A 24,288-nucleotide genomic window follows, 5' to 3' on the forward strand; every position below is an offset into this window, starting at 1 on the left:
ACTCTGATTGAGAACCTTATGAAAGGCAGCGTTCCTCATAAGAGACGCATGGCAGAAAGATTGAGGCTCCGTCGTCCTGTTCTGCGTCTGTTATACACCCATCCACCCCTGCATGTCAGGCTACAAATTCTGTTTCACCACGGCTTGACGTGAAACCCCCCCCTGCTCTGAGATCAATCACAGCCACAGCCTCCTCTCCTAGGAGTACAGACAGTATTCCCCTCAGAAGTATGACTGTTAGCAGTGCTTTAATGAATTGGGCCAATAGGAAACACCACTTGATCTTTGTGATGACAGCCAAATGGGGATGGGTGCTTCTGTGGTTGAGGCACTTTCCAGTTGTTTAAACCACTGGTGAGGTGTAACACCACTTCTTCTTGACCACATCTCATCTCTGTCATACCAAAATTAAACTGCCTTGATGTTTTCGCCTTTGAATAGAGAGGAGAGCGTCTCCGGTGGGCTGGATAACATGCTCCCAGGCAGCTCAAACACCTGTATGAGCTGGTCTTTCCAACAGACAACCAGGGTTATCATCTACTACCCACCCTCACTCTCCTGTTGCCATGGCAACCCCAGAAACACATCTATCACAGGATGACATATTTTCTCTATGAATAAAACTCCAAGAAACAGAATAAATGTCAAGAAACAGAACGAGAATAAATATTAAAAAAGAGAACAAGAATAAATGCCAAGAGAACGAGAATAAACACCAAGAAACAGAACGAGAATAAATGTCAAGAGAAAAGAGAATGAATGACCAAGAAGAAATGTGTTGCTTTCTATGTGCGTTCTCAGTTTTACAAAGAAACAGAAGAAAGTGGTTCAATATAGCCACTTACAAGTACTATACAGGCATAGCTATAGCCAAACCAAGAACCAGACAGACATCAGCATAGGGATACGGTTTAATTGATGAAATAATGGAATGGATATGATAGAAACCTGATAAATGGTCAGGAAGTCCTGAGTATATTGTTAAAAAATACAAAACAGAATACAACTTAAAACCATCTTCAGTCAGTCCTCTTTCAAATATCTATTTTACCCTGTAAAAATGTACAGGAGCGTCTACGTAGTGCAACTTCAAAATTAAGATAAAATGATAAAAACAATGTATAAAAGGCATTATGCTAACACCAAAGCAGCTCTTTGCCCCTAAATATGAATCAGCGAGACATTTGGAAGTGCCAGTCATGTGCTGCAGTAAAACTGTTCCTGGACATTAGTTTCATTCAGCCTTTTCCACTGCTCTTCATCCACGGTTTACCAGCAGGTTCTGAAAACAAGGAGAGGACCATGTCAAATCACCAATACTGCAGATCAATACACAGCCCAACCACACACGTCTTCAAACTCACTTCAGCTCAATTGTTAACAAAATGTCTACCAAGCCCCTGACCCCCTTCGGTCTTGTAAGGCYAGCACCATGATTTCCACTCCTCTGTCAGACCTGTCCATTAGATAATACCGTCTGCCCCGCCCCCTGACCTTAGTGCTGTGACGCTTAGGTCAGGGGTGTGAATAGTATGTGTGACTAGGGAAAGGAGTCTCTCTTCTAATCAGCACCCACCAAAAGTCAGCCCGAATAATGTCTATGGTCAGGTCAGGTAATTGTAGTGATTCTCTCGGTGGGGCGGAACCACAGGCACTTTCATAGAGAGTACTCATAGATTACTGTTGGAGAAGACCTCTTCATCTCTGACAACAACAAAGAAGCATACTGTACAGCCACAGTTTGTCCATTCATTCAGAGAAAGAAGCAAAGATGATGGAAAGAAATTGGAAAGAAATCATTAGCTTGTCAGTGATGGCCTTAGTCTTTAAAACGGTTTCTAGAATGTACCCACTGGGCAAAAACGGGTTAAATGAAATCAATGTTGTTTCCAAACCATTTAAAAAATAAATCTATGTGAATCCAATGACATGGTGACATTTTGGTTGATTTCACATTGAATTGACATTCGTTGACACCTCAACCAAATGTAAATCAAACCTAAACGTTGAACAGAAGTCTGTGCCCAGTGGGTACTGTAGGCTCTGACAGCATCATAACTAGATTTGGTGCACAAATTGGTTCCAGGTGATTCATAGAGCACTTCCTGCATCCTCATGTATTAATTTGGCCAGAGCTCTGAAAGCATCCAGACACTCAACAGAACGACAGGGCCAAGCATGGAGAGCAAAGTGCTGCTGCAGAGGGGGCAGGAATAACGGCATGTTACAGTGGTTCATCTGGAACAACGTTCGGAACCTTGGCAGGCCAGGCAGGATCCAGACAGGATGCAAAATGGGATATTGACCTGCAGCATGAGGTTAGTACACACTGAGAAGCCTGCCGAGACACACAGCCAATCAGAGAGCAGCAGAATCAATACGCCTTACGTCACGACCAAGACCACAACACATCCCATCAGAGCAGTGTGAGGGACGTGGCTGCTCGCCACAAACCAACGCCTCCACCTGCAGGGAAAGTATGTGTGTGTGTGTGTGTGTTAGGGAGAGACTTGCAGAGCTTGCCAATTAAGTTCCCACAGTGTGAATACCTGCTCTGCAAGTGCGCACTTGTTTCACTTTATCTGGGGGGGATATCTATTGACTAACTCTAACTCCAGTCAGAGTCAACACAATACCGTTAAACACACTTACAGACAGACACACACACACCTTTAAAAATGTAATAGGTTCCCCTATAGCTCTCGTGGGAGCTAGAGTAGTGTTTGAGCTTTAGTAGGGTCAGTCTTGATTAGCTAAGAGGTTTTCCTCAGCAGGAAGCTCTGACCACTGGGGTCAGACAACAGCATGTTGACCGCTGACTTCTAAATAATCACCACAGTGATGAGAGGTCAACCCAGAAGAGAACATACAGTGGCAAGAAAAAGTATGTGAACCCTTTGGAGATTCCTGTATTTCTCTGCATAAACTGGTCATAAAATTTGATCTGATCTTCATCMAYGTCACAACAAGAGACAAACACAGTCTGCTTAAACTAATAACACACAAACAATTATACGTTTTCATGTCTTTATTGAACACCGTGTAAACATTCACAGTGCAAAAAAAAGTATGTGAACCCTTGGATTTAATAACTGGTTGACCCTCCTTTGGCAGCAATAACCTCAATCAAACGTTTTCTGTAGTTACAGAACAGACCTGCACAATGGTCAGGAGGAATTTTGGACCATTCCTCTTTACAAAACTGTTTCAGTTCAGCAATATTCTTGGGATGTCTGGTGTGAATGGCTCTCTTGAGGTCATGCTACAGCATCTCAAATCGGGTTGAGGTCAGGACTCTGACTGGACCACACCAGAAGGCATATTTTCTTCTGTTGAGGCCATTCTGTTGTTGAGCTTAAATAGGCGGACAGATAGTCTTACATTCTCCTGCAAAATGTCTTGATAAACTTGGGAATTCATTTTTCCGTCGATGATAGCAAGCTGTCCAGGCCCCGAGGCAGCAAAGCAGCCCCAAACCATGATGCTCCCTACACCATAATTTACAGTTGGGATGAGGTTTTGATGTTGGTGTGCTGTGCCTTTTTTTTCTCCACACAGTGTTGTGTGTTCCTTCCAAACAACTCTACTGTAGTTTCATCTGTCCACAGAATATTTTGCCAMTTGCGCTGTGGAACATCCAGGTACACTTTTGCAAACTTCAGACCTACAGCAATGTTTTTTTTTGGACAGCAGTGGCTTCTTCCGTGGTGTCCTCCCATAAACACCATTCTTGTTTAGTGTTTTATGTATCGTAGATTCGTCAATAGAGATGTTAGCATGTTCCAGAGATTTCTGGAAGTCTTTAGCTGACACTCTAGGATTCTTCTTAACCTCATTGAGCATTCTGCACTGTGATCTTGCAGTCATCTTCGCAGGACGGACATTCCTAGGGAGAGTAGCAKCAGTGCTGACTTTTCTCCATTTATAGACAATTTGTTAATCAACAACAGTCAACAATTCTTAATCTTAGGTCTTCTGAGATCTCTTTTGTTCGAGGCATGGTTCATATCAGGCAATGCTTCTTGTGAATAGCAAACTCAAATTTTGTGAGTGTTTTTTACAGGSCAAGGCAGCTCTAACCAACATCTCCAATCTCGTCTCATTGATTGGACTCCAGGTTAGCGGACTCATGACTCCAATTAGCTTTTGGAGAAGTCATTAGCCTAGGGGTTCACATATGTTTTCCAACCTACAAGAAGAATACAATAATTTGTGTGTTATTAGTTTAAGCACACTATGTTTGTCTATTGTTATGACTCAGATGAAGATTGGATCAAATTTGATGACCAATTTATGCAGAAATCGAGATAATTCGAAAGGGTTCACATACTTTTTCTTGCCACTGTATATGCGAACTATGACCTCTCTGACTGTGTCTGGGAGTGATGTCAAATCGGTCTGATGCTGTTCTGTGTCCGAGAGGCAGAACTGAGCGATTTCCCCTTGGATAGGCCAGCTACAAAGTCAAAATTGTCTATATTGCAAAYGTTTATGAAAACAAAAATGTGTTTTTTGGTCTTAATTTATGGTTAGGGTTAGGCATTAAGGTTAGCAGTGTGGTTAGGGTTAAAGTTAGGTTTAAAATAAGATTGTAMGACTTTGTGGCTGTGCCAGCTAGTGACCACTCTGCAGAGCTGCCTCCAGAACAAGATTCATGCCAAAAAAGGCTAACCCGCGTGTCCAGACAGAGCCATCTAACCAGCTGAAGGTAGAGAATGAAAAGGAGTGTCTGTACATTATTGATGATTAGACTCTTCTTTTCTTTCATCTTTATCAATTAAAAATAAATAATTATTTTGTAACTTCCATACTTAATTTGTGGAAAGTGAATTTATGCTGTATGTCACCGATACTCATTCAGTTTAGAAAGCAGTCCATTTTTACCACCAGGAACACATCTCAACCATCTGGTGACAACATTCCATCTGAGAGGCAAGTTATACRAGCCTGATTCCTCCATGGCAGTGGCAATGGCATTTATTCTCTGCTCAGATAGTTTTGGGGCATAAAGGAAAAGAACCGAGCACTCGTCCTTTCTCCATGGCCAAGGCTTAGCTCAATTGGAAATTCATCTTATCTGATGACTGGCAGGCAATTGGAATTCCTGGGCGATAACCTCCACTCCGCCACAGAGACAGGCAGGCAAGGACATTTTTTCCCAGAGATGTGATGCAAGTGCCTGTTTTTCCACTAAGAGCTTTCCTGTGTGGAGAGATAGCTGCTCCTAGCCCCTGATGTATTATTTACTATTTTCCATGTATWATTTCTGATGATTGTATTGACGAGGAGAGGGATCAATTGCTTTGAAGTTGCACATGAAAGTGAGCACATCAACCCAGCCTTGAGTGGGAAAGTCAGGATGCCACAAAAAACAACCAACACGTTTATTTTATTAAAACATTTTAGAAAAGTGGAGAAATTGAACTCTTTGTCCCCCCCCCCCAGACGGCCAGGCAGGCTGTACATTTATCTCAGCTGGGGGCCTTACACAGCCTTTCACCCACGGGGATAAAACAGGGCCCAGCCCCAGGCACAGGCGTTCTGTGAAATGCGCTACAGAAAAGCCAAAGTGTGACGATTGTTCAGCATTTGAGGTGGCTTTCAACTCCAACATACGTGGACCCTGGACCTGTGTTATGATCTGATCTATCACACAGAGCGACAGAGAGAGAGAGACAGACAGAGAAAGAGAGAGGCTGGTGGCGCAAGAGGAGAGGTTCTGTGGAAAGGTCAGCCACAACCCCTGGAGCCCATTGTGTCCATCCCTTCACTGATGGACGTTTGAAAGCTTTGTGTTGACGGTGCCGCCTGGGCCACAGCGCTAATGAAAGCCCAAAATGGTGGCTTTGGATTCATCTTGATGTGCTGTTCGATAGCACTCAGTGAAACAACAAAAGAGATGGAGGATAGAAAAGGGAAAGAGAGAGAGAGAGAGAGGGGAAGGGGTAGAGCAAGACAATGTTTAACACATCACTGTTAATGCTAGACCACTTTGCCGTACCGTGGTAGAAACTACTCAAGAGGTGAGATATAGCTTTATCAATCGTCAATGTATTCTGGAAGGCATTCGGAAAGTATTCAGAACCTTGACATTTTCCATATTTTGTTACGTTACAGCCTTATTCTAAAATGTATTAAATTGTTTTTGTTCCACATTAATCTACACACAATAACAAAGTGCCCCTGAACAAGGCAGTTAACCCACTGTTCCCCGGAAYGCTGTCATTGTAAATAAGAATTTGTTCTTAACTGACTTGCCTAGTTAAATAAAGGTTKAAAATAAATAAAGTAAAAATAGTTTGTTGAAGCACCATTGGCAGCGATTACAGCCTTGAGTCTTCCTGGGTACGACGCTACAAYCTTGGCACACCTGTTTTTGGGGAGTTTCTCCRATTCTTCTCGGCAGAACCTCTTAGGCTCTGTCAGGTTGGATGGGGATCGTTGCGGCACAACTATTTTCAGGTCTCTCCAGAGATGTTCGATCGGGTTAAAGTCTTGGCTCTGGCTGCGCAACTCAAGGACATTCAGAGACTTGCCCCGAAGCCACTCCTGTGTCATCTTGGCTGTGTGCTTAGGGTCYTTGTTCTGTTGGAAGGTGACGCTTCACCCCAGTCTGAGGTTCTGAGCGCTCTGGAGCAGGATTTCATCAAAGATCTCGCTATACTTTGCTCTGTTAATCTTTCCCTTGATCCTGACTAGTCTCCCAGTCCGTGCCGCTGAAAAACATCCCCACAGCATGATGCTGCCACAACAACACTTCACCGTAGCGATGGTGCCAGGTTTCCTCCAGACGTGACACTTGGCATTCAGGCCAAAGAGTTCAATCTTGGTTTCATCAGACCAGAGAATCTTGTTTCTCATGGTCTGAGAGTCCTTTAGGTGCCTTTTGGTGCCAACTCCAAGCGGGCTGTCATGTGCCTTTACCTGAGGAGTGGCTTCCGTCTAGTCAATCTACCATAAAGGCCTGATTGGTTGAGTGCTGCAGAGATGGTTGTCATTCTGGAAGGTTCTCCCATCTCCACAGAGGAATTCTGGAGCTCTGTCAGAGTGACCATAAGGTTCTTGTCACCACCATGACCAAGGCCCTTCTCCCCCAATTGCTCAGTTTGGCCGGGCGGCCAGCTTCAGGAAGAGTCTTGGTGGTTCCAAACTTCTTCCATTTAAGAATGATGGAGGCCCCTGTGTTCTTGGGTACCTTCACTGCTGCAGACATTTTTTGGTACCCTTCCCCAGATCTGTGCCTCGACACAATCCTGTCTTGGAGCTCTACGGATAATTCCTTCAACGTCATGGCTTGGTTTTTGCTCTGACATGCACTGTCAACTGTCATGCACTGTCAACTGGGACCTTATATAGACAGGTGTGTGCCTTTCCAAATCATGTCCAATCAATTGAATTTACCACAGGTGGACTCCAATCAAGTTCTTGAAACATCTCAAAGATGATCAATGCAAACAGGATAAGCTCAATTTCGAATCTCATAGCAAAGGGTCTGAATACTTATGTAAATAAGGTATTTCCGTCTTTTATTTTTAATAAATTTCTAAAAACTTGTTTTCACTTTGTCATTATGGGTTATAACCACTAGGTAGTGGTTAGAGCGTTGGGCCAGTAACCGAAAGGTTGCTGGATCGAATATCCAAGCTGACAAGGTCAAATCTGTCATTCTTCCCCTGAACAAGGCAGTTAACCCACTGTCCCCAGTAGGCCGTCATTGTAAATAAGAATTTGTTCTTAACTGACTTGCCTAGTTAAATAAAAGTTAAATAAAATAAAGATTGATGAGGATTTTTTATTTATTTAATCCATTTTAGAATAAGGCTGTAATGTAACAAAATGTGGAAAAAGGGAAGGGGTCTGAATACTTTCCAAATGCGCTGCGGGTGCCAGCTTGACAGTACTAGAGGTTGGGAAGACCATACAGTATGTGAGACGTGGGGCTTTCTCTGGTCCTAACAAGGGGCTTAGCAGCTAATGGGCAGGTGAGGTGAAGCTGAATAAATTAATGTGGGCTGAGAAAGCGAAAGAAACAGAGTGAGAAATGAGAAAGAAGGAGACTGAAATAAGACAGGGAGATAAAGAAACAGAGAACACACCCTCTCTGTCACCAGTAAATGTAATCTCACAACGCCAAGCAGAACATTTTGAATAATCCATAGCGACAAAACAGAGTGCAAAAATGAGTGCTTATAATTCCCATTATAGTAGTGCTACTGTAGTGCACTGCACAGCCTAACAGGCCCAGCAAATTACAGTACAGAAATACAAAAGACAGACTCGTTCATGAACGGCAGGGGAGACACTTTACATCAGTGGCTGGGTGAAGAGGTTAACATTGTGATTGTGATGGAGGCAGGTGTCATGACGCTAGCCCGTTCAGTGAGTTGGCTAGCAGAGATGTGAACAACCCCCCTCTCCTGTTAGGAGGGGGGACAGTTTTATAACTTAACCCCCACATCATAAATTCCGTAAAGAGACTCTCCCTGGCCATGCAGTATCGAGGGAGAGTGTTTCAAAGTAGAACAAAGGAACTCCCGCCAAATTCTACTACATTCCAGAATTTGAGAATTTAACAATATCCATATTTTGGAGAATGTGTAAACGGTCGGTGGAGAAGCCAGCTACGACCCAGTCCGTTTTGTTTCATGTTTGTGACCTCATGAAAGACAATACAGCCTCATTACCCTAATTCTGTTTATACAGGTTCCTCATTTATGTGGCTTGCATCTAATTATTGTATAACATGAATGAGTAAAGATGAAACTACTTGTGAAATTATGTACTGTGATGTTAACCTTCTAAAATGAGAGAATTTGCCTTCATTGTAAAGTTTAACTGTCAGGAGCCACGCCCCAAGTGAATAGGCATTGGTTGTAAATTATGAACCAACCCCTTTTCWAAATTTCTATAAAAGCCCCCGTGACCCAAAGTCACCTAAATTCCAAATATGGGAGGACTTGTCCTCACTTTTAAAAAGGGCTCATTCTAATTTCAACCCTACAGGCCAGGAAACGCGACAGCTTGTGCTACACGTGAAAAATGGTATGAACACTGAACTATTGATCACCCAAGAAGAAGTGAGTCCTAGATGACAGCCTAACAGACTGCAGCTGGAAAGGTAGCAAATCTAGTGCGAGAACACTGATCGACGTGGACGAATCTCCAGAGTGAGATGAACCTCTCAGACCACGCATACCTCGGTGTAAGCTGAGGTGGTACAGGTTTGAGCACCAAAACTAGAAAACAATATACTACGTGGAGCATTGGCTACACGGCTGGAAATGGTTAAACTCTGAGACTATCGATCCCTACAGAATAAGAACAAATCTTAGATACTAATTACTAGTCTGCAGCTAGAAATMATGTAAACCTGGGATGTGAATACCGACAACCGCCGAAACATCTACTCTAAGAACCATGGACGCCTGACGTATCCATACAACAGACAGTATCAGGAGACGCCACCATGAGTAGCCAGAGACTCTCTGATGAACTGACCGATGATTCCAACAGAAAAGACAACTACATAATGGCATAAATATATTGATTGCAATTATTCCCGAATGCGCGAGCGTTCATGTGCAAAGGATTAGCATTTCAACAAATATAATTATCCACTGTGTGTAGTGATCCATTTTGTCTTTCCAGCTCTCAGTTCATACCCCCTTCCCTTTGTCCACCAAGCCGTCATATCGGTTTAGCCCACAAGGGGATCTTCCCTATCATTGTTAGTAACCAATATCTACTGTTAATTTGTTATGCATTTCTGTGATTATTTAGTTAGTTAGTAAATAAATGATTAAGCCAATTGGTGTATAGATGATTCATAGTTTAGGCTGGGTTCGTGCAGATAACCAACAATTTACGATGTTTGAAATGAGACTGACGAGATAAAGAATAATTCATTAATAGAAGACTAATTGATCAGATATTAAAATATCTGAAAAGTTATATTTGGAAAATTATAACTTTGTAATCTGAAGATTTTCCGTGGTAACCCGACTTTCTAGTTAATTAAATTTACATGATTAGTTTAATCACGTAATAATATTTACAGAGAATTGATTTGATAAAATAACAGTCTTCACTTTTAATGAGGCCAAAGACACGACACAGGTTATGAACCAAATGAAGAGGCCGGGTTTTAAGTTGGAAGACCTTAGTGACAGAGATACATTGATCGTTTTTACTCCAAACAGGCAGAGATGCGCACAACGTCTTGTATTGTGATGGAGAAAACAAATCAATCCACTTGTACATTTACCTCACTGTTTTTGTCAGTGGAAGAAAAACATGATTGTGACTTGCCTTGCTCTAGAATACCATTATAACAGAGATGTTCCAGTATACCCTTTCCTTGAACAACACTTAGGCCCTGAAACCAAACTATCATTATAAAACACACATTACATAAACCTTTACAATTGTTGGGACTAAATTGGAAACAAATTTCCCTCCGATGTGCCGTGCTATTCACTAGTCAAGTGTGCCGTTATTGCATGTTGTGTTGTCTGAAAACAATGTGCCAAATAGCAAGGTGACGCCAGAGAGATAATGGTCTTGGATCTGATTGGCTGCTTCTCCGAGCCTGGATCAATTCATGTCTGAAAGGAGGGAAAGGCTTTTTATGACGACGCCTCAGACAATAAGAACATTAAACCAGTGAATCCACTGAAGGAGTGTGAAAGAAAGAACGAGGAAGAAACATAAAAGAGATATACAGGGAGGTCAAACACAAACAGAAAAACACAATTACAGCCCCTTATTTATTCTCTCTCTCTCTCTGTATAATATATATATATATATATATAGAAATATAGAAACAAAATATATTTATATATAAATAAATGGTGGGACCAACCGCAATAATAGTAGTAGTGGACATGGGATTACCATTAACAACAACAATAATATTAATGAGAACAACAATACATTAAAGCAATGGTAGTAGACCAGTGTCAACATGACTGAGAAGACACATGACATGGTTTGAAAAACAAAACGGGAAATATTATCGACATTACTTTGCCGGTTGTGGCAGGAGGATACATATTTGGCTGCCAAAACTGCACATTATTGCTTTTCACACAATAAATATTAGATTTTTTCTTCATCTTTTATAGTTTCAAATTCTTTGTATTGAATTATAATTTTGGGAAATAAATCACTCTCCATACTTCAGCGCTTCGCACGCTACTATTGCTCACACGTGCTAACTCCACGGACCACTGCACCGCCTCTGTTCTCTCTAAACCTCTCCCTGGAGCAGAGTGAGCACAGCCTGTCCTCTCTGGGCAGCCAGGTTTGTCTGTGAGAGCCAGTCTCTATAGCCAGACTGTGCTCACTGAGTCTGTACTAGTCAATGTTTTCCTCAGTTTTCTATCAGTCACAGTGGTCAGATAGTCCTGCCACCATGTACTATCTGTTTAGAGCCAAATAGCATGGAAGTTTACTTTTTGTGGTGTCTTTTCCAATAAGGTGATATATTTTTATTTTTGTTTTGTGATGATTTGGTTGGCCAGATTTTCTGAGTGCTGTCCTGCTGGGTTGGTTTGGGTTGGTGAACTGAGCCTCAGAACCAGCTGGCTGAGGGGACTCTTCTCTTGTTTCATCTCTTGACATTGTAGAGCTGTATGTGGATGTTTGGGGTCATTGTTTTTAGATGGTTGTAAAATTTGATGGCTCTTTTTTCTATTCGAATGAGGGGGGGTATTGGCCCAATTCTGCTCTACATGCGTTATTTGGAGTTTTTCTTTGCACTTGCAATCCACGTCTTTGCAAAACTTCGCAATTTCATTTTTCTTCGATTGGATGTTTGTCCATTTGGTAAATTCATTTTTAGAGATTGGACCCCATACTTCACTGCCATATAGAGCAATTCTACACCTGCATTGCTTGCTGTTTGGGGTTTTAGGCTGGTTTCTTGTACAGGAGATTTGGAGATATCAGCTGATGTAAGAAGGGCTATGTAAATAAATTTGATTTGAATTGGTTCTATAACGGATTGATTTTTTTTTGTTGCCAGATTCTAATTGGAATTTTGATTTTGATGTTCTTTTAATGGCATAGAATGTTCTTTCTTGCTTTGTCTCTCAGCTCATTCACAGCCATGTGAAAGCAACCTGTGTTGCTGATATTTAGTCCTAGATATGTGTAGTTTTTTGGTTGTGTTCTAATAGAACTGTGTCCAAATAGAATTTATATTTGTCATCCTTATTCCGGACCTTTTTTGGAATATCATTATATTTGTTTTTTTTAGGTTAATGGTCAGAGCCCAGGTCTGACAGAACCTGTGCACCAGGTCATCTGCGTACAGCAGACACATGATTTCAGTGTTGTGTAGGGTGATCCCAGGTGCTGCCGATTCTTCGAATGCTTTTGCCAATTCATTAATGTAGATGTTTTAATAGTGTTGGACTTATTGGACAGCCCTGTTTCACTCCCCGTCCCTGAGAGAAGAGTCTGTTTGCTTGTTGCCAATTTTAACCGCACATTTGTTTTTAACTGTACATTGATTTAATAATCATGTTTTCCTCCAATACACTTTCTATTCGTTTATAATAAAAAAGACCTTTTGTGCCAAATTGAAACAAATGCTTTCTTGAAATCTACAAAACACGAGTAGATTTTTCGCTTTGTTTTGGTTTTACTTGTTTATAATTAGAGTGTGGAGGGTGTAAATGTGGTCTGTTGTACGATTCATTTTTTTAGAAATCCAATCTGGCTTCTGCTCAGGACGTTGGGTGTTCGTCAAGGAATGATGTAGTCTGCTATTTATAATACTGCGAGAAATTTTCCCCAAGTTGCTGTTAATGCAAATTCTTCTGTAATTATTTGGGTCAAATTTGTCTCCATTTTTATAGATTGGGTGTGATCAATCCCTGATTCCAAATATCGGGGAAAATACCTGCAGTGAGGATAATGTTGAAGAGTTTGAGTGTAGCAATTTTGAATTTGTGGTCTGTATATTTGATCATTTCATTGTAAATACCATCAGCACCACGGGCCTTTTTGGGTTGGAGAGTGCTAGTTTTTTCCAATAATTATTCTTCTGTATTGGGGTATCCACAGGATTCTGATAGTCTTTGACTGCTGATTCAAGGATGTGTAATGTTTCTTGTATATCTTTTTGTTCTGGGCTTTTTGTTATATTGCTGTAGAGGTTTGCAAAGTGATTTCTTCCACATATCCCATTTTGATAGCCAATTCCTCATGATGAGGTTTGTTTAATTTATTCCAATTCTCCCAGAAGTGGTTTGATTTCTATGGATTCTTCAATTACATCCAGCTGATTTCTAATGTGCTGTTCCTTTTTAGTTCTTAGGGTGGTGTTTGTATTGCTTCAGTGTTTCCATATGAAGGCGTAATTTTTTGTTGTCTGGTTCTCTGTGTTTTTGATTAGATATATTTCTCATGGAACTTTGATTTTTGGCAATCATTATCAAACCATTTTTCATTATCTGTTATTTCTGGTTTGCTCTTATGCTTCTTTAAATTAGCCAAGGAGGCTAATTTGTCAAATATAAAGTTTATGTTCCAAACAGCCAAATTTACACCTTCATTGCTGAAGGAGAATGTTAAGGCTAAAATGTTGTCCAGGAGAGATTGTATWTTTTGMCTACTAATTGCTTTTTGGTAGATGTCTGTACTGTTTGCACTCCATCTATAGGCCTGTTTAGTACCATGTAATTTATTGGGCCGTGATGCTTCATGGTTGGGTTTTGCTCTTCTCAGATACACTGTGATTTTACTGTGGTCTGAGAGAGGTGTTAGTGGGCTGACTGTGAAGGCTCTGAGAGACTCTGGGTTTAGGTCGGTAAGGAAGTAGTCTACAGTGCTGCTGCCAAGGGATGAGCTGTAGGTGTACCTACCAAAAGAGTCCCCTCTCAGCCTACCATTGACTATGTACAGACCCAGTGTTCGACAGAGCTTCACGAGCTGTACTCCGTTTTTGTTTTCACTTTGTCATAGTTGTTTCTGTGGGGATATGTGAGGAGGGAAAGGTTGTTGCTTCCAGGTAGGTGTTTATCCCCATGACTGTTAATAGTGTCTTGTTCTTCTGCTGTTCTAGCATTCAGGTCTCCACAGACCAGTACGTTGCCTTGGGCCTGAAAGTGACTAATTTCCCCCTTTAGAATGGAGAAACTCTATTCATTGAAGTAGGGTGACTCTGAGGGGGGAATGTATGTGGCACAGAGGAAGARGTTTTTATCTGTCAAGATAGCCTCCTTGTTGATTTTTAACCATATAAATAATTCTCCTGTTTTGATCAATTTGATTGAATTAATTAGTTCAGATTTATACCATATTAGCATTCCCCCTGAGTCTCTGCCCTGTTTGATTCCTTTTAATTTAGTGGATGGTATGATTATCTCCCTATAACCTAGTGGACAGCCAGTGGAAACATCACCTCTGCACCATGTTTCCTGTAGTACTACAATATCAACATCATCAATTTCTTTCAGGAAGTCTGCGTTTCTGCTCTTTAGCCCAAAAGCAGAGGACTTCAATCCTTGTAAATTCCAACATGCAACGTAAAAAGATTTCATAACTTATTTTTCTTTACCTTCAAAATGAGACAAACACTCACAATCCAACAAGAACTATTAAAATAGGATTTTTCAATTAAAGTAAACTCTTATTATGCAAATGTAATTTGTTTATCATTTAAGATAGAATTTGTGTCATGCCACTTGGGTGGATGTAGTGTGAGGATGGTGGAGTTCTTGTGCTCATCTTACCATGACCCTCGGCCTATCACATGTGAGCATAGTAGACTCAGCATTTGTTTAATGTCACTCATTTGGTTGGTGGGGCTGGGTCAGTTGCTCCTCTAACAGCCTGTGCGTAGCTCTGCCTGCTGGGCTGTGGCTCCTCCAAGTGTGGGTCTGCGGTGGGGGGCAGGGGGTGGGAGGCCTCGTCTGGGTGGCTCTGAAGCTGGGCTGGGGTGGTCTGTGCTGTACTGGCTGTGGTGGGCATTGAGGTTGGTGGTGCTGTGGTCGTGGCTGGGGGTTCCAGGGTGCTGGTCCGGGGTGTTGTCTCGGTGATCTCGGCGGGGTGGAGATTGCTCCGCTGTTCCTGGGTGGAGAGGTCGGGCTGCGGTTTAAAGCGACGTCCTTGAGAGTCTTGGCAAGGATGGGGACTGACTCCCTGTACAGGTGAACATGGTCATAGAGACAGTCCAGATCGAGGGTGGGATGGTGGGCCWGGTGTACATTGGGTCGCAGGGCACAGTCCCGGGATAGGCTGGCGTTTATTCTTTGGATTGTGGCAGGGTGGAAGTCCTTCCTCTGTAGAAGGGTTGACACCACGATTCTTGAGTTGGGGAAGATTGCGGAGGCCTTCTCGATCACTCCCCGTAGTGAAGTCGCCACCCTCTCCTGCTGAGCACGCAGGTCATTGCTTCCGGTATGTATGATTATGTGGCTTGGAGACCCGAGATGGGCCTCAAGCAGCTCCATGGCACTCTGCGTTGTTGGCCACCACACCTTTCTCATTTTGTGTCTAGGGAAAAGTTTATTCTCCTGAACAAACTTCCCATTTGAGTCCATCAACAGGACGATGTCAGCCAGTGTTTCTTCTGGACCGGAGGGGGCAGGGGGGGGCTGGTGTGTGTTGGAGCTGTAGTGTGGCTGGTCTGTGCCGGTGCCGCTGTCAGTGGGAGGCTGTTCTGTGGGTTGGGGAGGAGGGGTGCAGCAGGCAGGGCTGGGGAAGCCTGGCTTCCAGGCTTATTGTGGTCAGATCGTTATTACTGCTCTGCCTGTCTTTTTGGAGCTCTCTCACCTCCTTTGTTAGATCAGCCAGCTCTCTCTTGAGTCCGTCTCTCTCTTGCTGAACCTCATTCAGCTGTGTTGCAAGGCTGCTGTCCTGCTCTGTCCTCTAAGGTGTGGAGCTCCTCTAAGGTGTGGTTGTCTGGTTGCTGTTTGCTCACGCTCTCCCTGAGCAGGACCACCTCCCCCTCCAGTTTGGTGAACTCATCCCTCATGGCAGCCATGGTGGTGAGGAGGGCCTGAGCCTGCTCTGCACTGAGGGGGTRGCTCTCCTCCTGGGGCGTGTCCWCCACTATGGTGGGAAGAGAGGTGCTGGATGTGCCTTTTTGGGTGGGGAGAGTAGGGGTGAGGGTGGTGCTGGTGGAGTTTGTCTTGTGGGAGGGCATGTCACTGGTGGTGTTCTTCTCTCTCTCCGCTCTCTCCTTAATGGTCTGAAAGTCTGTTTCAAACAGCCTAATGTTACCTTGCACCATGACAGTCCCAGTCTTGTAGAGGTTGATTGTTATCATGGTGCTGTCAGGGTCGTCTGTCTCTTTGATTTTCAGCTTCCACCCATTACAGATTCCCTCTTTCTTTATGGATGGGTAGTGAGAGCASACTGCTGAGCGCCATGCATTTGGCTGGTCAGTGAGGAAGATGAGATTACTCATGTCACCGTTTTTGTAGAGGTCTGCAAAAAGGGTTTCTGGCCTCCCCTTTAGTAGTTTCTGTTTAAAAGCTTTCCTCGTTGTGTCATTTTTGGCCTCTTTAGGGTAGAGAATGGATTCTGCGCTGAGGGGGAGTGGGAACATGGTGCCTGTGGGCTCTGCTACTACCGCTGCTCTGTTCTGCTGCCCCGTTGCCATGGCAACCGATTTGTTCATCTGCTGCTGTTGCTAGCTAGCGTCAGTTTGGTCGTTTGATGTAGTTGTATTAACTCCCCTTGCTAGGTTTGTTCTAGCTCGTTTCTTTGGGCTAGCTTGTTAGTCTGCTGGCTAGGTCTTTGTTGTGTAGCTAGCTAGCTAGAGTCAAAACTTCTATTCTGAATGAATAGAGTTGTTGTTCATCACTTCTTGTCTGGAATTCTTTTTCGATTAGAGTGTTTATCTCATTCTAAAAAAAAAAAAAAAATGAAATATATCAGGAGCTCATGTTGAGCATTACACACACTCTCTCACTCTCTCTCTCTCTCTCTCTCTCTCTCTCTCTTTCTTTCTCTCTCTCTCATATCACACAAGTGGAGAGAGCGAGGCCAAAGTTTCCAACCTCCGACTGCCGTGTTTGACTTCACACACCAGTGTGCTCGCCGCGCTGGGGATTCACATTGAAATAATTGGAATGATTCTCCACTGCAGGCCTGCTTGACTATGCCTCTACTGTGTGTGTTGCTGTGTGTTCTGGGCTGCAGTCAGATAGATAACTAGTGATTAGGGCCAGTCCCTCCCCAGCCTGGCTCCTGCCTCTTTAATGAGGCTCTGCTGAGGGCCACAGAGAGCAGAGAGGGGGCTCTTCAGTCTAACACACTGGACTGGCTCTCTCTCACAGGGTGATGGTCTGGCTGTCACCACTGTCACCCTCTTCACTGGACACTGACTGAATCACAAGAGGTCATAGAGCTGTGACAGCCTCTTCACCCTACACATGGATGGAACACTAACCTATGTAATTGCCAAAGAAGAAAACTAAGTGAAGAAAGTAAAGTGCCACTAGACAGGGAAACTTTGTTGTACAACTTGTCTTGTTGTCCTACTTATGCTCTTGAAGTTTTGCATCTGGCAAAAGTTTTACTAGTGTAAATTTAGACAAATTTATCCTCCATCACTACGACAGTGGATGAATCAAATTATTTAAATATTTTAAAGGTGTGGGCTACAAAGAATCAGAACAGTGCAATTTGAGACCATGTGGCATAGTGCGACAAGCACTGGAAAGTTCCAGGGGATGAAGGGGGAGTGTAGTTGAGACATACGTGATGTGTATGGTTGAGACATACGTGATGTGTATGGTTGAGACATACGTGATGTGTATGGTTGAGACATACGTGATGTGCAAGTTATAACATACTGTATGTGAAGAGTATTGATGATTAGTTGATTTGGCTTTGGCTGTAGAATTGTAGTTACTTATCTGGATTCAGCTATAGAAGTGTAGCTACTGGTCTGGTCCATATTCAGCTGTGTGTGGAGCAGTGATTACTGCAGTGTGACAGTCTGGTTGGACAGAAGCCTGCGGTCTGTATAGGCCCTGTGCAGCCAGGAACACATTGCTCTTCATTAAGACTGAGTGATGAGGGACCTGGACTGGCATCCCTCTCCTCTCCGCGTCCCTCTGCTGTCCATCTCTCTTCACCTCCTTAAATAGCACTCCTCTCTCTCACTCCCAGCTCCTCCATCTCATGCCTTAAGAGACCTAGTGCATATATGTATTCTCTTTCCCGCTCTGTTTCTTACCTGTTGTTTTAATTCCTATATTTCTTCTCATCTCTCTGTTGACAGGGTGCTAACAGTGTAATATCTGCCCTGCAGCATAAGTTCAATCTAAAACATAGATCAATAGGTTTTTCCTCACTTGTACTTTGGTTGTCTGACTGAAAAACATCAGCTCCTTCAGATCTACTGTAGAACCATACTTACGTTATCCTGAGGAAATACGGAGTTCATTTGCCTTGACTTGATCTGTTCACACATCATTAAAGCCTCAGATACAGCATACACTCCCATTAATCATGTTATTAACAGCCCTCGATCACTGGGGCCCGCCCAAGGCTACAAAGCAGATAGATACCACTTGTGGTTGACCTGCCGGCCTGCTGTTGTGGTCTCTCTACTTCCATAAACCAGGAAGGGACCAACAGCTTGGGTAGTTAACCAAGCTGTTGGGAATATTCTGCCCTTGCCAACGGACTGAGTGGATCGAACATAATGCACTCAGTAAATCTACAAAGTGTGTCCTGATGGACAGTGGAGCTGACGGCTGATGGCGAAGAGCAGGTTTGGATGCGTGCGTACTAGAGAGAGAAAGTGAATGAGTGTGTTTGTGAGGCTGACAGGATTAGAGTAGTGCTGGCAGTCGAGCTTGTGTGTCTCAGAGACCTATGACAGGCAGGGGAGAAGACGGTGACCCCAGGGTCTGAAATGAAAATAAACTTGCCGCATCGACAACAGCGCAGGGCAGCCAATCAGAGCGCTGAGGCTGCAGAATTGTCAACATCAGGAGCTCAGGTAAGTTAAGACATGAGGTGGCAGCTTCAGTACAGCACAGGGACAGGTCAGAACTGAGCTGCACACCGTTAGAAAAAGGCAGACACAATCTCAGCAACAAATATAGACTGTCCTATAGGCCAGGGGTTCCCAAACCTTTTGCTTCGTGAACCACCAATGAAAACATACCCAGACCAAAAGAATAGGTAAAGAATTGATTTATAAAAACTTCTGATTGAAAACATTTAACTGATGATACATTTTCCTGTGACCGATTTTAAGAAATGTAATGTATAATAATGAAATTACTAAATGACATCCAGCGACCCAGTTTGGGACCCACTGTACACAAAATAACTGCAGTTCTATAAAACATAAAAGGTGGTGAATATTACTCCATGTGGGTACATTAGCTTCTGGAAAAAGACGCACAAATATACAGTTAAAGTCAGAAGTTTACATACACTTAGGTTGGAGTCAWTAAAACTAGTTTTTCAACCACTCCACAAATTTCTTGTCAACAAACTATAGTTTTGGCAAGTCGGTTAGGACATCTACTTTGAGCATGACACAAGTCATTTTTCCAACAATTGTTTACAGACAAATTATTTCACTTATAATTCAATGTATCACACTTCCAGTGGGTCAGAAGTTTACATACACTAAGTTGACTGTGCCTTTAAACAGCTTGGAAAATTCCAGAAAATTATGTCATGGCTTTAGAAGCTCTGATAGGCTAATTGACATAATTTGAGTTCAATGGCAGGTGTACCTGGAGATTCAAGGCTACCTTCAAACTCCGTGCCTCTTCGCTTGACATCATGGGAAAACAAAAGAATCAGCCAAGATCTCAGAAAAAAACTGTAGACCTCCTCAAAGTCTGTTCATCATTGGGACAATTTCCAAACGCCTGAGGTACCACGTTCATCTGTACAAACAATAGTACGCAAGTATAAACACATGGGACCATGCAGCCGTCATACCGCTCAGGAAGGAGACGCCTTTTGTCTCCTAGAGATGAACGTACTTTGGTGCGAAAAGTGCAAATCGATCCCAGAACAACAGCAGAGAGACTTGTGAAGATGCTGGAGGAAACAGGTACAAAGTATCTATATCCACAGTAAACGAGTCCTATATCGACATAACCTGAAAGGCCGATCAGCAAGGAAGAAGCCACTGCCCAAAACCGCCATAATTAAAGCCAGACTACGATTTGCAACTGCACATGGGACAAAGATCGTACTTTTTGGAGAAATGTCCTCTGGTGATGAAACAAAATATAATGTTTGGCCATAAATGACCATTGTTATGTTTGGAGGTAAAAGGGGGAGAATTGCAAGCCGAAGAACACCATCCAACCGTGAAGCACGGAGGGGCAGAATTATGTTGTGTGGTGCTTTGCTGCAGGGAGGGACTGGTGCACTTCACAAATATAGATGGCATCAAGATGAAAATGATGTGGATATATTGAAGCAACATCTCAAGACATCAGTCAGGAAGTTAAAGTTTGTGTCGCAAATGGGTCTTCCAAATGGACAATGACCCCAAGCATACTTCCAAAGTTGTGGCAAAATGGCTTAAGGACAACAAAGTCAAGGTATTGGAGTGGCCATCGCAAAGCTCTGACCTCAATCCTATAGAAATTTGTGGCAGACTGAAAAAGCGTGTGCAAGCAAGTCGGCACAGACCTGAGTTACACCAGCTCTGTCAGGAGAATGGGCAAACATTCACCCAACTTGTTGTGGGAAGCTTGCGGAAGGCTACCCGAAACATTTGACCCAAGTTACAATTTAAAAGGCATGCTACACAATACTAATTAATGTTGTAAACTTCTGACCCCTGGGAATGTATGAAAGAATAAAAGCTGAAATAAATATCCTCTCTACTATAATTCTGACATTTACATTCTTAAATAAAGTGCTGATCCTAACTGACCTAAGACAGGGAATCTTTACTAGATAATGTCGGAGAATTGTGAAAACTGAGTTGAAATGTATTTGGCTAACGTGTATGTAAACTTCCGACTTCAACTGTCCCTAATACATTTGGGGTGGGCAATAGACACTGGAGCATTTACTGTAAAGGGAAAGTCTGCATGAAGCAGTCCAACACATTCAACCACGGCGGAGTGTAAACTGCTGCAGGACAGGTGGAGGCCAAGGGAGGGTTGAAGGTTCACTACTCCTTCCCAAGTCTGACAGTGGGGTTTGGGAATAATGCCCAGACTTTAACACAAAAGCTTCCATTGGCGGTCTATGCCAAGTCTGGGCTACAGGGAAGGAGCGCACAGGGAGAAAACAGCATTAAAAGTTTCTGAGGTCTAAACCGACCTGGTCGTACTGCAACTCAATCCGGCATAGACACGCACCCTAACCACGCTTCTCATCGCTCCTGTCTCTTTCTCTCTCTTCTACCTCCAACCTTTTTCTTTTGTGCTAAAGCAGGAAAGCTCAAACATCTATCACCATCAAAGTCAGGGCATCTCTCTCTCTCTCTCTGTAAATTACTTGAGAATCCAGCGGAGCGTGGAGACGGATCAGGCAATCTCAACTCATTATCCGAGACAGGACGATGGTGGGCGCCTCCCAGCCTCCTCCTAGCCTCACGCGCTCCCCTCCCCAGACCGCCACTCACTGGCTCCGTCTGCTACAGCATCCCTCTCTAATAAGGCCTGCCTCTGTTCCTCCTCTAACCATCACCTTAACCCAAGCCCATCTTCACCAAACAGAGGGGAGATACACAACACACACACCTGAAGATGCCTTTTCTTGCTGAGCATTAATAAGGCAGTGTGTGAGGTCTGCAGTGGGTCTGTCTGTCAGCCTCCTCCTACACTAACTTCATGAAATCATACAGTAACTAGACTACACCCATTTCAGACTGCAAAAAATATGTTGATATGACCCCCTTTCAAACAAACCTTATTGACCACTATTTGCAGGTATCCCGTTTATACATATCAGTGTGTAACTGGCAAATTGGGAGGTGGTGTGGTGGCGGGGGGGTGTTGTTAAACCATGGGGGATGTTTGCATTTCTATTTAGGGAAGTGATTATTAATTTACTTACAAAAAAATTCAGAGAACCAGTCCCGCAGAAACGATAGCTATATTTTGGTTACAGGGTCTGTAAAAATCCTACACCTTTCAGATGGACAGAAAAGCTGGTATAAAAATGCAGCCATGGTAAATTAGTGGGATTTTGGTCTGTGTATGAAAGGGATACCAGCATTTCACGGGAAAGTCTTCTGGTTCKACACCATGTTTACATCAAACTGGCCTCAGACATGGATAGAAAACACTCCATGATGATGATGTTCACTGCTCTGTAAATTCAATATACTTTAAAATGACTCCGCCATATGCACAAGTGTCCCAAAGCTGAGGGAGTGAAAATTATGGAAGGTTTAGGGGCTTATTAGACCCTCCTATTGCCACTTTGACCGAGCCAGCTACTCCGCCGGCTTCAGAGTGAAGTGGTATCCCATAACCACCTTGTTTTTTAGATTGCGGAATTTCACACAAAATAATGGAGGCATGCCTAATTATAAACCAACTGTATTTGTTTGTTCTGATTTCAAGGCTTGACACATATGAAATACCTCCCAAATTAAATGTTCAACTGTTACTGGTTCTTCTCTAGGTTACTGCCTTTCTAGGGAGTTTTTCCTAAACACCGTGCTTCTACATCTGCATTGCTTGCTCTTTGGGGATTTAGGCTGGTTTTCTGTATAAGCACTTTGTGACATCTGCTGATGTAAAAAGGGCTTCATAAATACATTTTATTGATTGATGATAGAGGTTTATATATCTTGTAAAACGATAAGGGATATTTTTTCATTAGAATTTCATGGTCGTTTTATTATTTAAATGTGGAATATGAACTGCATCAATAAAGTCACGAGTGTGTCCCGAAGTTGAAAGGTTAATTTGATCTCCTCGTCGCTCTTGAATTCCCCCTCTGAGTTTTGTCAGCAACACGTGAAAACGGAGGGCCCTCCAAGCGAGTTGATAGGGACGAGGGGCTGGTTTGGGATTCACAGAGAGTCTCTTCAAAGGTATCCCCGACTTCAAACCTCTATCTAGTTGGGCTAATGTAGAGAGAAAGTTCCTTGTTGCTCAGATTGGTGCGATAGAATGGCACGCACACACACAGGGCTGGAGGAGAGGAGGTTCACAGAGCTGATTAGCACATGCTTTATGAGTACTTGCCAGGCAAGGAGCTGGAGCGCCCTGGAGCTTTCCTCAGTGTAGAGCCAGACCAGACCAGAGCAGTGCAGTACGTGGCATGTATACATTATCAAGTGCACTTTCAACTCTTACAGTAGAATATCATGCTGCTAGTACACAAACTTCAAGGAACTGTCTCTGTATCTAGGGGTAGCACTCTTGTGAAGAGGAGGCTTAAAAACTGTAAGGGAGACAGATTTGACTTGGGGGCAGAGATGCTAGAATCCTCTTTACTTTGACTACTGCATACACTCCTGTAGACAAGGTCCAGCATCCCCATAGCGATGGAACTTAAGCTTACGGGTGTTTTAACGATGCATCGTTCCTACAACGACCAAAGACGTAACATGCAGTTCCCAGAACACCACACAGAGAGAACGCTCACTAAGTGCATTGTTGAGGCATGTGTCCATACTGACAGGATTGAAAGAAAGGCAGTGTTGCTCTCAGATCAGCTTTCTCCATTAAAATCTTACCCTAACATTATAATTATTCCACAACACTAACGAGGGATCAGATTCTAGAGGGATATTATCACCTATGGCTGCAAATATTGAAACGGCTTATTCTAATGCTTATAAGCATTCCCCTATAGCTACCCTATAATAATGCTCTAAATGAAGATTTTGKACATCATTTGCARACATGTTMTTAGACTACACGTCATGAAAWATAATAAGGCAAAAATGGCASACAATAGCGTACAATTAGCAAAGTAAAAAACTGAATTGAATTAACATAAAATTCATTTCAATATGATTTAAATACACTGCTCAAAAAAATAAAGGGAACACTAAAATAACACATCCTAGATCTGAATGAATGAAATATTCTTATTAAATACTTTTTTCTTTACATAGTTGAATTATCAATGGAAATCAAATTTATCAACCCATGGAGGTCTGGATTTGGAGTCACACTCAAAATTAAAGTGGAAAACCACACTACAGGCTGATCCAACTTTGATGTACTGTCCTTAAAACAAGTCAAAATGAGGCTCAGTAGTGTGTGTGGCTGTATGGTCATGGTATGTATGGTATGTATGTATGGTACGTGCCTGTATGACCTCCCTACAACGCCTGGGCATGCTCCTGATGAGGTGGCGGATGGT

At 42.9% G+C, this 24,288-nt stretch overlaps 1 protein-coding gene across 2 annotated transcripts in view; it reads right to left on the reverse strand.

Annotated features, from left to right (window-relative positions):
• Positions 1 to 893: 893 nt before the first annotated feature.
• The window catches only part of chchd6a (coiled-coil-helix-coiled-coil-helix domain containing 6a), a 67,523-nt gene continuing 44,128 nt past the window's right edge, over positions 894 to 24,288 (reverse strand). For both annotated transcript variants that reach the window (XM_023991302.2, XM_023991301.2), the window contains one exon: positions 894 to 1,282. In XM_023991302.2, the coding sequence (XP_023847070.1) occupies positions 1,259 to 1,282 (24 nt within the window). In that variant the 3' untranslated portion in view covers positions 894 to 1,258. The remainder of the gene's footprint in view (positions 1,283 to 24,288) is intronic.

This window comes from Salvelinus sp. IW2-2015, linkage group LG7, assembly GCF_002910315.2.
Source record: "Salvelinus sp. IW2-2015 linkage group LG7, ASM291031v2, whole genome shotgun sequence".
NCBI classification, from domain to species: domain Eukaryota; kingdom Metazoa; phylum Chordata; class Actinopteri; order Salmoniformes; family Salmonidae; genus Salvelinus; species Salvelinus sp. IW2-2015.